The sequence below is a fragment of the Camponotus floridanus genome, unplaced genomic scaffold, assembly GCF_003227725.1.
Source record: "Camponotus floridanus strain SB8 unplaced genomic scaffold, Cflo_v7.5 scaffold14, whole genome shotgun sequence".
NCBI lineage: Eukaryota > Metazoa > Arthropoda > Insecta > Hymenoptera > Formicidae > Camponotus > Camponotus floridanus.
This window is the reverse complement of record NW_020229259.1, coordinates 852,192-869,167: the sequence shown is the minus strand read 5'-3', so window position 1 is coordinate 869,167 and position 16,976 is coordinate 852,192. Positions and strand designations below refer to the sequence as shown.

Sequence of the window (16,976 nt, the reverse complement as noted above, 5' to 3'; positions counted from 1 at the left end):
TTTAGATGATGGAAATATAAAAATAAAATGTAAATAAAATTGTTTACAATCGAAGAATCTATCAAATGTATATCTGCATCTCTAATGAAAATTCGCTCGTGCATTCATTCGTTAGATAGAGAAAAATATGCGTGTCGATATGCGTGCGTATGCATGCGCGCAATCGCTATTTTTCTTTTTCCATACGACACCGGTACGCGACCGGTTCGTGCCAGTTCATTTTGGTTTCGAGATCGAGTTGGGTTCGTGGTAAAATAGAGGGGAAGAGAGAATCGCGCATATCATTCCGCGGCGAGCATCGAGAAAGAGAACGCAAAGAAAGATTATTGGCATCCAAGATTAGAGCTACATCTCTCCGTTGCTTACGACAGAAAGCGATATTCTGTTTATCACAATGCTTAAAAAAATTAACCTCCCTGATCAATCCTGAAAATATTTAATCCTTATGGAGAAAATTAAAAACCATTTGATTTTGAATTCTGATCGAAGAAGAGAGAAAATTTTAAAAAAAATTTAAAAAAAAAGAAATTTAAATATTTAAAAAAATTAAAAAAAAAGAAATGTAAATATTCGACTAGATTTCCTCCAGAATATAAAGGGAAGTTTGTTTATAGATATATAAGAAGAAAAAAAGAGAGAATCTTTTAAAAATATAAACATTTTTCACCGAACTCATTAGCACAAATTTCGAAAAATGGAAATATTAATTTGGAACTCAATTTGTCATGTTTTTAAACAATCTTTTAAATTGAAAAATCTGCATAAACTCACAGATGTCCCTTTATATATGCATGTTGGTGTAAACATATTAATATCGAGATAATATCATAAAAGGAACTTTCAAAGTGATACAAACTTGAGAAACTGATCTTTTAATTCCTTTGAATGGCATTAGACTTTCCTACTTATGAGAGATCGATACGTTCTCGATCGTGGCGTAAACGCGTGTTCCACATTCCGGTTCTTGCAAAAGTTCATAGTTCGATATAAGCTTGACAAGTTCCACTTTTAGTTTCCAACTATTAAAAGAGCTCAATACATGTACAAATAAATCTTTTGTTACTATCGCGAAAAAAAATTGCTAGCTTAATATAGATATTGCTCTTGGTACATCACAAATTCAATTAAATTTCGCAGAGTTTTAATTTGTATCCAAGAATAAATTTTTCATTTTCAATTTCAACCGTCTCTAGGTGTCTTTACACACTTTCCTGATTACTTCGCTGACCCAATAAAGACTACGGTCACTTTAGTAGAACTACAAATATCTTAAACGGAAGTTCTCGAGAAAGCAATTAAATCCGATAGATTACAATCGGATTTAATTCACAGCGAGATTTGAAAGAATAAAGTGATAAGCTTAATCTATCTTCAGTTGAAATTCTCTATTTCCATTCTCGATATTTAAAAATAAAGATAAGATTATTATTAATTAGTATTGAGATAATTAAGATTAAGATAACTGTCAATTAATATTAATGTTAATATGATTTTGTGATTCATGAAACAAATATAGAGAATTTCTTTCAGCATTCCTTATTAAAAAATTTTATTTTCGGAAATTTATCAGATAAAAATGATGTAGAAGCATTAATAGGTTTTTTATTCTATGAATGAACAATCGTCAAGTCGAATCGTCATCATTAACCAATCGTCATCGACAATTCATTCGAGAATAAAAATTTTATAAATTATAATTAATTATAAATATAATAAGAATTATAATTATAATTAATTACAAAAATCTTATAAATTATCATTTTATAAATTTTATAAATAAAACAAAGCGTAATTTTAATTTAAGTCAATTTCGCGACTTGCACAACGAATTGCAAATAAATCGTTTTATGTGAATCCACGTGTCGATGTTTTATAATGCAATTACACTAAACATGAAATAAAAACTTTGAAACATTATTTCATTATGCGATCAAACACAAAATATTATTAGTCGAAAAAAATAATTTAAATGAAAACAAAACATGCCAATGCAGTGACATGACATTTAAATCATTAAACAGATATAAAGGCGGATGGACAGAATTGGAAGTCGAATAAAAGCAATAAACTCCACGTGAAGGACAGTACGTATTGATTAGATAAAAATATCTCCTTATTAACGATCAGAATTAGCGGAGTAAACTGGAAAAGAAGTAACTTTCGCTCCCCCTAGAGACCCAAGATATCCAAATTCCATTCGTTTCATTTACTTTCACACGTTAAAACGAGGTTTTTCTTGAAAATGAACTCGTCTCGCAACCTCTGAAATTGGCTGTTTTCCTTAAAGAAATGATTGGATCAGACACACATAAGATCTCTCGCACCGAAATAACATTGTATTTATCTGGAAATAAATGTAATGAAATAGAGAGCCGAGCGAAAGCGAGGGAAAATACAAGATACCGTCCAATTTAGTATCGAGCGTTTTATTTAGAGATTGGACTTGCGCTCTGAACTGACAGCCCTTAAATATACCATGGATATCGATCCAAGCTGAAAGCTGGCATGCTATTCCCAAGATTTTACTCGGAAATAGCGGCGATTCGTCGCCGATATTCCTCAATTGAGGCAAATTGAGACAAATTATAAAACGCGACTGTGGAGTGAAAGTTAAATATCGTTGACTCGTCGTCGTCGAGGACGAGAACATTTCTCCACGTGTCACGAGATTCTATCATCGGAGCTGATATCGATGATTCGCTCGCTGATGGAACGAGTCGCAGTGAAATGTACTACACTGAGGGAAACATTTTTTTCAATCAAATAAATTTGTCTTCTTGAAGCTTTTGCCTTAAATGCAAGGAATTGTTTATTTCATTTAAGCAAAAGCATTTAATTTTAATTAAATATGCATGTTATATTAAGTTACATTATTTTCATTTATATATTTTTTATATTTAAATACTATTTTTCGTAAAACATATACTATAATTCATTAAATTAAATACATATCAGTTTTTTAAATTAAAAGATTTAAAATTTTTGGGAATAAAAAATGCATTTTAATAAATATTTTGTAAAATTAAAATAAAAATATTTAATTGAAAATTATATTTTTTTAAGCATATATATTTTTTTAAATGTAAATAAATACTTAACTTAAGCAAACAAACATTTTGAATACAAGTGAATACGTGATTAGTACCCGAATAAATAGCTTTCTTAAGTTAACTAAAATTTTTTTATTTCAAGATCATTTTTTCCTCAGTGTATGAAAGATCGAATGGCGATTTTACGATCGGCGATTGGCGAAGGTGAGTAACAAGGCCGAGCTTCTCGCGAGCGAGAGAGAGGGGGGGGGGAGACAGAGAGAGAGAGAGAGCGCCTCGCAGTCGCCTCGATCGATTCTCTCTTCGACGAAATGGGTGGTACCGGTAAATTGGGTGGCGGAGGAAAAAGTTCGGCCGGCACGTGATCGCACCGGTGGAAATGTCAGGTGAACTGCAGGGGAGTGGGTGACGGGGGAAGAGGAAGGTGGTTTTGCATTAATGCAGGCGCATTAATTTTGACTTTGCTTTAAATTCGCGCGCATGCCACAAATTACCTCGGTTGGTCGAAATAAATAACGTGCTGCGGAATAAAAGGGAAATCTTGACTGTCGTTGAAGTCTAATGAGGGCTTGCGAAAGCTCAAACGGAAAGATAAAAACGACAACTTAAAGCTCGAGCATTCTCGAAAGTCTTTCCATTATTTAATTCAAATATTAATATTTAATATATACTAATATATTAATATATTAAATATATAATATAATATATTAATATATTATATTAACATTTAATATATATATTAATATATATTAAAATTATATATTAATATATGAAAATTAATATATATCAAAATCTTTAAATTTTTTATCAATATCTCTCTATATTTTCTGTTTAATCAAATTACAAGCTGTATCCATCTGTTTTTCATAACGTTTTCTTTCACGAAAAATTAATGACCAAGACATTGTTTTACACTATAAATACTATTCAGAGGCATGCATCGTAATATCCTGTAGATTCGCAAAATATTCATCGAATTACTATCAATAGTAAGCTTGGAAAGGATTTTTAAGAGCCGGAATGTGCCGACGTTTATATATTGCACTTGTTACCGTAATAGATAACGCGTAATAGATAACGTCAAGTGAAAAAGTAGGTGATTAAGACATTGCGGAAGAACGATAAGAGATGCTCTTATTATCACCAAGGTTAAAATACGGGAACGTATTCGTACAAATCAAACATGCGTGATGCAGCAATTTAATTCAGATTAGCATGCGGTTATGTCAATAGGAATAATGAATTGTTGTGCATCGAATTAATACGATATCTGGCATAAATTTATCACAACAAGCTGTCAGAATTCAGAATTTGCGTTCACAATGTGGAAGATGCCAAATAAAATTATAAAAGAAAAATAAATAATAAAAATGATTAATTCCTTCGCTAGAATAAAGCTTCTATCAATGTTTCTATCTTCATAAAACACTTCAAGCATAAACTTTAGGAATTTATATATCAACGATTTTTAATTTGTTGCATATGAAATAAATTTAGCCCTCATGCAAGGCACAAAAAATGTGGAAAAAGATCAAGGGTTCAATTATTTAATCGATTTAAATTTAACGAAACGCGAAAATATGGAATTGACCAACCCTAATCTGAAAGATCAATGTTGATCGAATGTTTGATGTTGAACATTGACGATTTAATATCAAGACAACGCAAGATACATCACTTGCATGACGGCAACAACAGGAACGATGAAGACGAATAGTGGGTAATCGAATGGAAGTTATCGATGTTATTTCGATGAATGGAAAACAAGGATTTTTTAAAAGAATCTTCTCAATTGAGCGCAAGTAATCGCAAACTTATATCTCAAACATTTAAAGAAAACATATTAATTTTCATATATTTAATATATATTAAATATATTAATATATATATTAATATATATTAAATGTTAATATAATATATTAATATATATTAATATATATTAAATGTTAATATTTGAATTAAATAATGAAAACATTTAAAGAAGAAGAAGAAGAGTTACATTTATTTAGCACTCTGATATTCTCTGATATTCTCCTGAGAATATTGAGATTAACACGTGAGATTAAGCAAAGTTATTAGCAACACTCAGCAATCCTTTCGATGCCATCAACACGCAAATGTTTCTTGAGAAATGTTTGAAAGATTTGAGTGAGATTACTGCTCCTCGTTCTTTCCAATTGCATGAAAATCAAAATCAAACACTTTCCACTCATCTCGCAAGCAATCTAGATATAAGTACGTTAAAAAACGTAATGGGATAATTAATAGACACTCAGTAAGAAATGTTGCTAATGAAGGACAATACGAGAAAAACATGATGGAAATGATAAAGTTTCTGATCGAGGGCGTGTCACTTGTGTGGTCCTTCATATACTCGTTTCGATTATTCATAGAATTGAAGATGACGAGTCAAGAGGAGAATCCGAAAGCAATTGAATTAAAACTGATGCGAGTATAATTTATATCTCGAGATTTTTAACCCTCGAGCGAAAGGCCAACCAACGAACCAAAATTGCTCAAATGTCCAACTTTATCACATGATAACGAAAGGCAATCACAAGCTCATTACTAGAGACGACTACATTATATGAATAATGATACATCGTTAAAACGCATACATCGGATACTTGTACACTTATGCACACATATCAAGTAACATCAGGAACCTGGACTATTAGTACACTGAGGGGAAAATTTTTTTAAATCAAATAAATTTGTTTTCTTGAAACTTTTGCTTTAATGGAAGAAATTGTTTATTTCATTTAAGCAAAAGCATTTAATTTTAATTAAATATGCATATTATATTAAGTACATTATTTTCATTTATATATTTTTTATATTTAATAAATACTATTTTCGTAAAATATATACTATAATTTATTAAATTAAATATACTATTTTTTTAAATTAAAAAATTTAAAATTTTTGAGAATAAAAAATGCATTTTAATAAATATTTTGTAAAATTAAAATAAAAATATTTAATTAAAAATTATATTTTTTAAACATATGTAAATAAATACTTAACTTAAGCAAACAGACGTTTTAAATACAAGTCAATGCGTGATTAGTACCCATCGAATAAATAGCTTTCTTGAGTTAACTAAAATTTTTTTATTTCAAAATAATTTTTCCCTCAGTGTATAATCAAATTTTCGATAACCCGATAACAAATGCATCTTGTAATTGTTTCGAAATATTGATCAAACATAAGCTTATAAAATGCTGACGAGATGGACGTTGTTAAACCGTTTAATTTTCACATAATGAAAATTTTCATCTAGCTTTTTCTAAGGAGCTTATGAGCGATATACGGGTTCGCAACGATTGAACTTTAACGCGGCTCTAAAAATAACGGTCGTCGTCGATCCATCCTTTCGCTACTTCCACGACGAGGACGACGATGACGATGATAACGCACGTAATTGATCGATTCGAAAGGCTGACCGAGAAGAAGGCGAACGATGCGACTTATTTCCGAAATCACGTCGCCACCGATTATCACCAGGAGCAATCGAGTACCTGGGACTCATCGACGATAAGACACGAAGATTGGGACTTTCCATGGACAACCTTGCGACCGAGCTTGCGTGTCGACGGAGCAATCTGCGCAGAAGCGCCCCGAGAAAATCACTAAGCGCTACATTTGCATCGGATGGAACGGATCAAAATCGGAGCGAAATTTTCCCCGAGCTTGCGGATCGCGAACGATTCTATTCCTGCTAATGGCCGACGAGACCTTCGCGATCGGTCTCTAATTAATAGCCGAGACAGCTGCCGAAAGAGGCGTTCCAATAATGGAGCCAAGAATGTCCGGGAAATTTTCCGCGTCGAAGAAATGGGCACTTCCGGAGAACATCCATCGAGGACGTCTTCGCGATTAGGGTCTCCAATTCCTCGACAAAGTCCTACACGTCACTCGCTTAGTCGGATGGGAGCCTGAGGGTGGCATCGATGCTGATCGCACGTTGACATTTAGATAAGGGGCCGAGTGTCGCGCCATTCTGTCAAGGGAAAGCGAAGCCACTAAGTTCTAAAAATGGAACAGAGGGAAAAGTCTGCGTGATACAAGCTTAAAGTACAGGCATTGAGAAACTTTACCATGTTCCACGGTGTCGCACGAGTCAACGAACGAAAGGGAGGAGAGACACGGAGAGAGGAGCTGTGCGAAGGAGAGGTCGAGGAAGTTTTTTGAGAGACCAACGAGGAAGTTTCTCGCTTTCCTGATAACGGCACTGACAGAACTGATCACCGGGAAGTGCAACGGAAACCTGAAGGGGGGAGAGGGGAAAGAAAGAGGGCGACACGAGCGAGGAGAATGAGAACAAGAAAGAGAGAGAGAGAGAGATAGAGACAGCAGAGCTTTCCAAAGCACCCTTCCTTATCTTCTTCTTCTCTCTCTCCCTCTTTCTCTCTCTTTCTCTCCCACCCTTATCCTTCCCTGGATCGAAGCGACTATTCGACAGCCCACTCTTTTCCGATTCTTCCTCTCTCGTTCGAGCCTACACAGTCTCGTATCGCCAGCCCGTTTGTCCCATTTCCCAAAATTAACTCACAGGAATATAGCTACAGGACGGAAGCCCCACTGATTTTGAGAGAGACAAGTCCGTGGAATATCTGAATATCACTATCCGCGAATCTGTCCCAACCTGATCTGTCATTCGGATCAGCTGCGCCTACCTGCCAGATACACCCTCTTCCCTAGTTTCTCTCCGTAAGCTTCGTAATACCAATTCTGACGAAAGCTTTCCGCACAGCCTCGACAGACCGCGCAAGCTTACACACCTCTCTCAAACGCTCATGCAATCGCGATATTTTTTCCTTTTTCTCTCCCTCTCTCTCTCTCTCTCACACACTCTCTCTTTCTCTCTCTCTCTCTCTCTCTCGCGCACATGAAACACACGCACACACACATTTTCTCTCTTTCCCTCGACAGAGATCTCTAGGCACAAACCTTGTCACCCATGGCTGCGGCGAGCGATGTTCGGTGAAAGATAGAGGATTAGCGGCGCGGCTTCGGGTGGACCAGAGACTGACTGGCGTTTCGTGTCGTCGAGGACCGCCGGCATCATCGACCCGTGTTCCCCACCGTCGCGATACCCCCCACCGAGCGACACTGCCCCACTCCTGCGCCCCTGCGCACCCCCACCTTTCTGTTACCAACAGTGTTCATCCCGCGCGTCATGACCCATCTTCTCTCTCTCTCTCTCTCTCTCTCCTCTCTCTCTCTCTCTCTCTTTTCTTGCTCTTTCTCTCTCGTCGTCTCTCGCCCCGCAAGAATCTATGCGCGCGTCTAGGGAAAATTCCCCTTCCTCCTCCTTAAAACCCGTGCATAAAATTAAGCCCCACGTTTGAGAAAGCAGGATTGAAAGAACCTGGTGGAAATTCCTTTGGTTTACAATTCCCTCATGTACATCAGGCAGCTTTGTGTCAACCCCAAACGTCAACACACCCGACGTAAACGTGGGACTAATTTTTTTTTTGACTGTTCACGTCAAACATATGATACAATGAATATTATACTTTTATCCTCGCTAAGGAAAAAGATGTGTTCTCCTCATCCGATGATCGATGAATTCCATTTGCCGAATGAGGGCCGAGTACGAGGGGATGAAAAAGAGAGAGAAAAATTCGCTCTTTGATTTAGATCGATCGGGAAGAGAGGCTCGACGATCACCCCGCAGCCTACCAGGAGAAAATTACAGATATCTATCCCAATTAACAAGTTATCTAGGACCCAGAGCGCGCGCCGCCACCCAACGAGGGGCTTGCCAGCCCCGCGACTCGCTGGCGGGCACCCCCTCGGTCCCTTTCTTGTCTCGCCCCCTCGTGCCCCTCTATGCGGTCGTAACAACACCCGTTCGCCGGCGAATACGGTTGCGCGCGCAATCGCTCGTTCGCCAGCAGCTCTCTCTCTCTCTCTCTCTCTCTCTCTCTCTCGCTCGCTCGCGCGCTCTTTCTCTCTCGCGCGCTCTCTCTCTCTCTTCGTCGCGACACAAACGTCGGTCCGCGCCCCCGAAACGGCAAAGCGCAAGCTCTTCGCGGCCAGTGATTCTCATTCGGGTGGCCGCAACGATACGTTTGAGGGGAGGGGGTTCCGAGTGTCCGATAAAATTTAGGCCAAAAATTACCCAGTCGAGATTACGCGTGGATTATAGCGGAAGAAGGCTTGTAATGATATAGGAGTGACATGGAGGGAGATAATTATGCTTTTCAGCGAAAGATTTATTTGACGATGTCGTGAAACGCTAATTTTTTTTCGGAACGAGAGATGAAGCGATAGATTTGTTCGAGATTATTGTCGGAGTGATAAGACGAAAGAGAAGATGTACGAAGCGTGGCAAGAGTGAAGAGTGGCCCCCTAGGGAAATTTTGCCCGAGAAGAACGAGGCCTTGGTGGCGAATTAGCCGCGTTAAGTAAGAAGACAAGGGGAGGCGATTTGTGTCGGAAACTGACTGAACGTTTTCGCTTATTGTTAGATTAATGACGGACGCAATTTATCGTAAAGCAAGGTGAAAATGATGAATCCGGATGAAGAACCTATTCATTTAACGTTTCTTTGATAATAGACCGTAAAACTCACTTAGACGCCCCGATAAAACGTCCATTATTATTGAAAAGCGTGAAAGTGTTATTTACTATTCGCTTTTAGAAATAAATTAGACATAAATTCGTTTTGTCGCAACATTTGAATCCAAATAATCCGCTTTGCGAAAGCTTTCCAGAGAGATTTTTATAACGTTTGATTCATTCCATTTTTTATTAAATGTTTCAATTTTCCGAATTAAAGGATTAATTTGAGAAAAACATACAAAAATATTGCAAGCATAATACGTTGCTTACAGAAACATTAAATTCGAGCGAAGCAGTAATTTTTTTCTCTCCATTCAAAAGTTGCATATTTAAGCAATTTTCATAGTACAATAAAAAATTAATTCGAAACTTTATACATATATATATACCTTTAATGCCGCTGAGAGAAAGGATTAAGTCAAGGTTATTTCTTTAATTAATATAAACGCGAGCGAAACTCTCCCTTTAATGGGGCAAAACGCCAGAAGTGTCCTACTTGAATACACCGCGATGATGTAAAGATTACTTCTGTTTTATTCGTTATAATAACAGCGATGAAAATTAATTTTTTAATACCGGAGTACATAATGTTCATATTAGTGTTGGTGTAAAAAAGTTATCCACTATAATATATTGCACATCAAAAATCATAATGCGTTTAAAAGATCATGCCATTATTTTAACATATTTATACAAAATATCGATGCATTTAATTTCTACACCATAATATCATTTAAATCTTGTGAGAATTTCACGTAAAATGTCATCAACATCTCTCGTACTAGTGTCTCAAGATTGCAAGTTTGAAAGCTCTATCTGTATAGGTGCTACAGAGCACTGTCTAAGACGGTAAAGTTTCAACTGTGATGTCAACAAGACAATCGCCAAATACAGATAGAGTTAAGCTGATGCAGACAAAACATAAGCAATAAAAGATTCAGTGGAAAAACGTCATCAATTAATTATTCAATTATCGCTTACGTATCATGAATAGTGATGAGCATTCAATTAAATTAGCATCAATTAAATTATTGTTCAAAACATTTCAGGTATTACTCATAGTTGCACAACTGAAGGTCTCGATAGATCTTGAGGATCTCGAGTGATCCACAGATGCTTTCAATATCTCATGTATCATAAAAATTTAGATTCTATAAGTCTTTAAATAAAATTGCTTCTATTTTTTTATTTCTAATATCTCCTAGAATTTTTTTACTATCCCTCTCTAAAGAGGGGCCTTTATTAAAACAAGACAAGGCTTTTCAAGACACTCAGGACCTTCACTCAGGATCGAAAATTTCAAGTTTTTCGAGATTGTTTAAATTCTCAGAAATATCTATTAATTTGAAGTACCATCTCCATCGCTCACGTGGCTCTTTTGAGCCTCGTATTGAGAGCCACTGTGGATCCTCGCGATCTGTGCTACTGGGCTACGCGTTCGCGTCACACGGGGCGTTTTGCCCGACCGACCGACTCCCATCTTTCTTTTCTTTCCCGCTCGTTTTCGCCCGTCTCATCCGTTTTCGTGCCGTCGTCTCCCTCGCTGTTCTCTCCGGAGTTGCTTCTCGCGTTACGTTATGGCCAAGTTTCAAGAGGGTGGTATTTCCGCCCTTATTCAGGACACCGAGTTTCCGCGTCTTCCACTTTTCTCGCGCACCCCGAGTCCCGAGGTGAAAAAAAGAAATCCCCCTCGAAAGTTTACGATTACGTACAAGTGCATCGCGCCTCGTACAGGGGATGGATTTATCCGAGTCGTTTCTTCTTGCACATAAGTTTTTTTCACAGAATCAATTCTCCAACAAAAACGTCGAGAAATTAATTGTCTTTTGTGAATATTTTTTGTAGTTACAGTCGAATAATAAGAAACTTTTTACGATATACCTTTTACCTTATACATTTTACCTTATAGTATATTTAACATTAAAGATTAAAAAATTGAAAAATGACAAAAATGACAATTTCCTTAAATATTGATTTTCTAAGAATTGATTTTTATATTCTTATTTAAAAAACTGCCACTTATCGTTGAATTATAAAAGAAATTAATAGTCGTTTGTCGATATTTCTTCTAGTTACAGTCGAGTAATGAGACACTTTTTACGATATACAATATAGTACATTTAACGTTAAAGATTAAAAAATTGAAAAATGGCAAAAATGGCAATTTTCTCAAAGTATGAATTAATTTTTATACCTCATTTATAAAATTGAGCCACTTATCGTTGAATTATAGGAGAAATTAATAGTCGTTTGTCGATATTTTTTTCTAGTTACAGTTGAAAAACTTTTTACGATATACAATATAGTATATTTAATATTAAAGATTAAAAAATTGAAAAATGACAATTTCTTAAAGTATGAATTAATTTTTATACCTCATTTATAAAATTGAGCCACTTATCGTTGAATTATAGAAGAAATTTCACATCAATTCGCTTAAAGGAAATTAATAAAATATTTACAAAAAATGGCAATGTAATTTATCGACTTTCTGTCAATTCCGATATGCACATTCGTTTAAAGTAAGATTAATTATTTTCGTTATTTGACGACAGTTTTTAATAAAATAACGTGTAACGCAAATGCGACCGTCGACGGTCTGAGAGAAACGAAGGTTCTCCCAATATTTGTGGAGGTATTACATTCATCATTCATGGAATTTCGATTTTTCATCACATTGCGTAAATGGCACTAATATTTATGCACTTGTTATCGTCCCTGATTTTTCCTGGAGAGGGGATAAACGATAATTAGCAGCGATTATTTGTTAAGCAATAACGAGTCGCTTCCAGACGTCGCATCTTTGCCATGAATCATCTCATTACTCGAATTATTGGATAATTACCTCCGTCATCGCCGTCGGCCATGGATCTCTCACGACAGAGAATTTCACGAGCCTAAGGACTCGAAGAAGACATTAACATGCGGGATGTTAACGAGAAGTATCGCGGGAGAAGAAGCGCGAAATTCCTCGGAAAAAACAAGGGCCGTTAAAATTTTCTAACGATGAATATATTCATCCTCAAGTTTCCCTCGCGTTCCAAGTTAGGATCGTTAAAAGGCGCGAATTACAATGCACATAAATATCGTTGTTACGGCGTCCTCGAAAGTACCTGACAAGTTGCCGAGAAATATCGATCAATTATATATTTATAGAAGGAGGCGCCGGAGCTTCCTCTCATATTTCCTAGTTTCCTAGGATCCTTAAAGGGTTATAGTCAGCAAGTCGAAAAAAAAAACATATTTTTGGGAAATTAAAAAAAAACTGTTAGGTATTTTTATTTCATCGATTCTTTATCATAATATATATCTATCAAAGAAGTTTTCATAATTTTTTCAATTAAAAAATCGAAAAATGTAGACACACAGTAGCTATTTTTCAGAGACATCTTTTTTCGGAGGCGCTTGGCGGTGAGCAAGATTACTCGGAGCTGGATCATCTGAAATAAAAAATTCGAAAGAATTTAATTTTCGTATGAATCGATCTAGTTCGTGAACGATGGATTTTACAAAAAATTGACTTTTGATCATGTGACAGACGTTTGACGCAAAAATACGAATTTTTCGTGTTAAAACTTTTCGTTTTTTTGTTAATAAAAAAAAAAGGTTTCATCAAAATAAAAATCCCTTCGTTCACAAACTAGATCAATTCATACGAAAGCTAAATCCCTTTAAATTTTTTATTTCAGATGATCCAGCTCCGAGTAATCTTGTTCATCGCCAAGTGCCTCCGAAAAAAGATGCCTCTGGAAAATATCTACTGTGCCTATGTCTCTCGATATTTTCAACTGAAAAAATTATGAAAACTTCTTTGATAGATACATATTATGACAAAGAATCGATGAAATAAAAATATCTAACAGTTTTTTTTTAAATTCCCCAAAAATACGTTTTTTTCGACTCGCTGACTAGATGTAACCCCTCAAAACGAGCACATTCCATCGACATTTTTCCATCCTGATCTCGTCAGCATCGAGGACGAGGAGGAGAGCCGACCACGTAGGTCACGAGCCGTAAATAAAAAATGAAATGGAGAGGAATAAAATCACGACCGACCTGGAAGAGGAGAAGAGGGTGGGGAAAAAAGCCGCTCGAAGCGCGCGTCGAAAGGAAGGAAAGCTCGGCTCGGTGGAAAGAACGGGCGGAAAATGCGCGGAGGAGGTGAGACAAAAAATTGCCGCGTGACATTATGAAGGCGTTCGATTGTCAATAATCCGATAGCAGGCTCTCCGAGTCAAAGGGCTAACGTTCGCCTCGTCCGCGTCATCTGACACGAGATTATTCGTACACGCGAGTATTCGCGCGCGCGCGCGCGAATGTCAAACGTGCAATGATGACGATATGAGAGCAATATGTAACAATAGTAACACGATAAGATTAACGAAGATTAAGATATCAAGAGAGAAAGAGAGTAAAAATATTTATATCGCTTTTTACGAGGTTGACAGATTAAAGATAAAAGTATCTCTCGATAGGCATTCTTTCCGCTCGAAATGATAGCTCCTTATCTTCGTCGAAAAATATTGGGATGACAATTCTTTCCAAGGAACCTGCTATTTTGATGCTCCAAAGCAAATTATATTCACGATTAATTAATTATATTCACATCGGGACATATGTCATTTTTATTTTCCTTTTGCGCTCAAGAGTTTGCTATACACTTGTAAATTTTTGTCATAAAATTCTATACATATTCGCAAATCAAAATCCAATCTATGTGACTCGTTTTTTTTTTTATTCGAATTAATAACATATCGAGAATATTTGACAAGAGCACAGAGGATACAATAACTGCGATATTTATTCGCGTCGTTTGTCAACCGAGGAAATATACAATCGACAATACACCGTTGTGTCGTGTCTACAACGAAAAAAAATCAATCCGGTCGAGAAAATATAAAATCGTGGTAAAGATTGCGTAGAGTCTAAAAGTCGCGAGCAGATTTTTCGGGGCTTTAAGACGCGAATATTTATAAATAGGCGAAAGAGGTGCTCGTGACGTGTCGAAAACGAGAGCTACTACGTCAATGACATTTCGTCGACGGTGTCGACGATGTGTCTGCACGCGACCAATCTCCCGTTTCTCTTTTCTCCTGCCTTCCACGATCGTCAGACTCTATTTCAGACAGTGGTATAAAATAATATTAGTTAACTGAGGATAAACGACATGAATTATAACGTTGAGGTATATTATTACGAGATTGAAATTTTATGCCAATTTGGTGAAAACGAGTCGTGGACCTTGATTTAAATTATTACTCTCATCGTTAAGAAAGTTCTAAAGTCGTAAGAAGCTTAGAACAGGCTCAGTTTAATATCGCGAGTTTTATAAAACAATGTTCAATTACGTGAGGGTTGTAAGATGCAATAAATAAAAATCAATATAAAAAAAAATGAAAGAAAAGAAGAATTGAATTGTATCATCTCTGCAATATTTCATTGATTACCTTGTTCCCGTTTCTATCGTTTACCGACATCATTCAACGTTTTTCTCTATTTGAAGTTGTCGCAAAATAAATGACGTCTCTGATAACGACAAGCCGATTGAAACTGAGAAGAACGACGATAAGTATTTATGTTCCAATTCCGATAAGACGAATCTGCACCATCGGATAACACACAGATTTTCCGGATACGGCATGTATTACCACGTGATAGTTGGAAAATCCTGTTGGCGCTATATCAATTAAATTTATCTCACTCTAAATTATTCGCGAAATGAGGGGAGAAAAACGATTTAGCGGCGTAATTGAATTTCCTTGTCCTGTTAATTATTCGCCAATTACCAATCATTTTGTTTACGACGATTTTGTTTACGGACATGACAAGTGCACTTGGAGGAAATTAATTGCGGACAATTCATTTCTTCGAAACAATGAATGAAGAAAGACAGCTGTTTCGCGGAAAAGAATTTTATTTAAAAAGAGGAAAGAAAATTTCGTTACTTTTGAAATTTAAAAAAAGGTAAAAAGAAAGGGATTTAAAAATTTTATTTTATTATTACACTGAGAAAAATCGTTTGATTGTACCAACAAGACGTATATGATTGGAGGCATTTTGGTTAAATCAAACAAGAATTTCTAGTTATCATGATAAGACTCGATTTTTTATAATTAGAACGTTTAATAGATTTTACTATAAGGATTTGGTTAGTATTTTCTGGTTGGATCTATAACATTTCTTGTTACATTAATTTTTTTGCTTGCTTCTTAACTTAACTCAATATTTGCCATGAAATGTATATAAAGAACTAATATTAACATTAAATCCAAAGTATATTTTTTTTCTCTTACGAGCAGTAGTGCCAGAAAGAGGACGCTAGCTTTCTGATTGTGTGTGTTTGAGCTGCATCCTCTTCTTGCATCACTGTTTATCAGTTTAATTTCTAACTGAATTTAAAATAATTTATTCAATAATCTGAATTGAATTTATCCAATAATCTTGTTGGAATTCAGAATATTAAATAGACTTTTGAGATTAGAGATAGAAAAAATTTTAAACGACTTGGTGCTGGCGAGTTTAGTATTATTAACCAGAAAATTTGGTAAATTTAACAAGAAGAAATTAATCAGATTCATCTGGTAATTCCTACAAGAATTCTGGTTCGTCCATTTTTCAACAGACATACTGGTTGAATCTACCAGAATTCTAATTAATGCAACCAGATTTTTTTCTCAGTGCACTGTTTATCAGTTTAATTTCTAACAATTGAATTAAAAATAATTTATTCAATAATCTGGATTAAATTTATCCAATAATCTTGTCGGAATTCAGAATATTAAACAGACTTTTGAGATGGAAAAAATTTTAAACGACTTGGTGCTGGCGAGTTTAATATTATTAACCAGAAAATTTGGTAAATTTAACAGGAAGAAATTAATCAGATTCATCTGGTAATTCCTACAAGAATTCTGGTTCGTCCATTTTTCAACAGACATACTGGTTGAATCTACCAGAATTCTAATTAATGCAACCAGATTTTTTTTAGTGCACTGTTTATTAGTTTAATTTCCAACAAACTAAATTTAAAATAATTTATTCAATAATCTGGATTAAATTTATCCAATAATCTTGTCAGAATTCAGAATATTAAACAGACTTTTGAGATGAAAAAAATTTTAAACGACTTGGTGTTTAGTATTATTTTAGTAATATTTAGTAGTATTTAGTAGTATTTTAGTATTATTTAGTATTATTAACCAGAAAATTTGGTAAATTCAACAGGAAGAAATTAATCAGATTCATCTGGTACAAGAATTTCCTACAAGAATTCTGGTTCGTCCATTTTCCAATAGACATTTTTATACTGGTTAAATCTAACCAGAATAATTAACCAGATGCTAATGCAACCAG

At 35.4% G+C, this 16,976-nt stretch overlaps 1 protein-coding gene across 7 annotated transcripts in view; it reads right to left on the bottom strand.

The window, feature by feature from the left end:
* LOC105252935 (sodium/potassium-transporting ATPase subunit alpha) overlaps positions 1–16,976 on the bottom strand; it is an 84,702-nt gene that overhangs the window by 38,123 nt on the left and 29,603 nt on the right. The window contains exon 1 of one of the 7 annotated variants that reach the window (XM_025406363.1): positions 8,004–8,130. The exons of 4 other annotated variants lie outside the window; for them this stretch is intronic. In XM_025406363.1, the coding sequence (XP_025262148.1) occupies positions 8,004–8,015 (12 nt within the window). In that variant the 5' untranslated portion in view covers positions 8,016–8,130. Of the gene's footprint in view, positions 1–8,003; positions 8,131–16,976 lie in introns of those variants that run through there. 2 more of the 7 variants (XM_025406360.1, XM_025406361.1) reach the window with 2 other exon arrangements.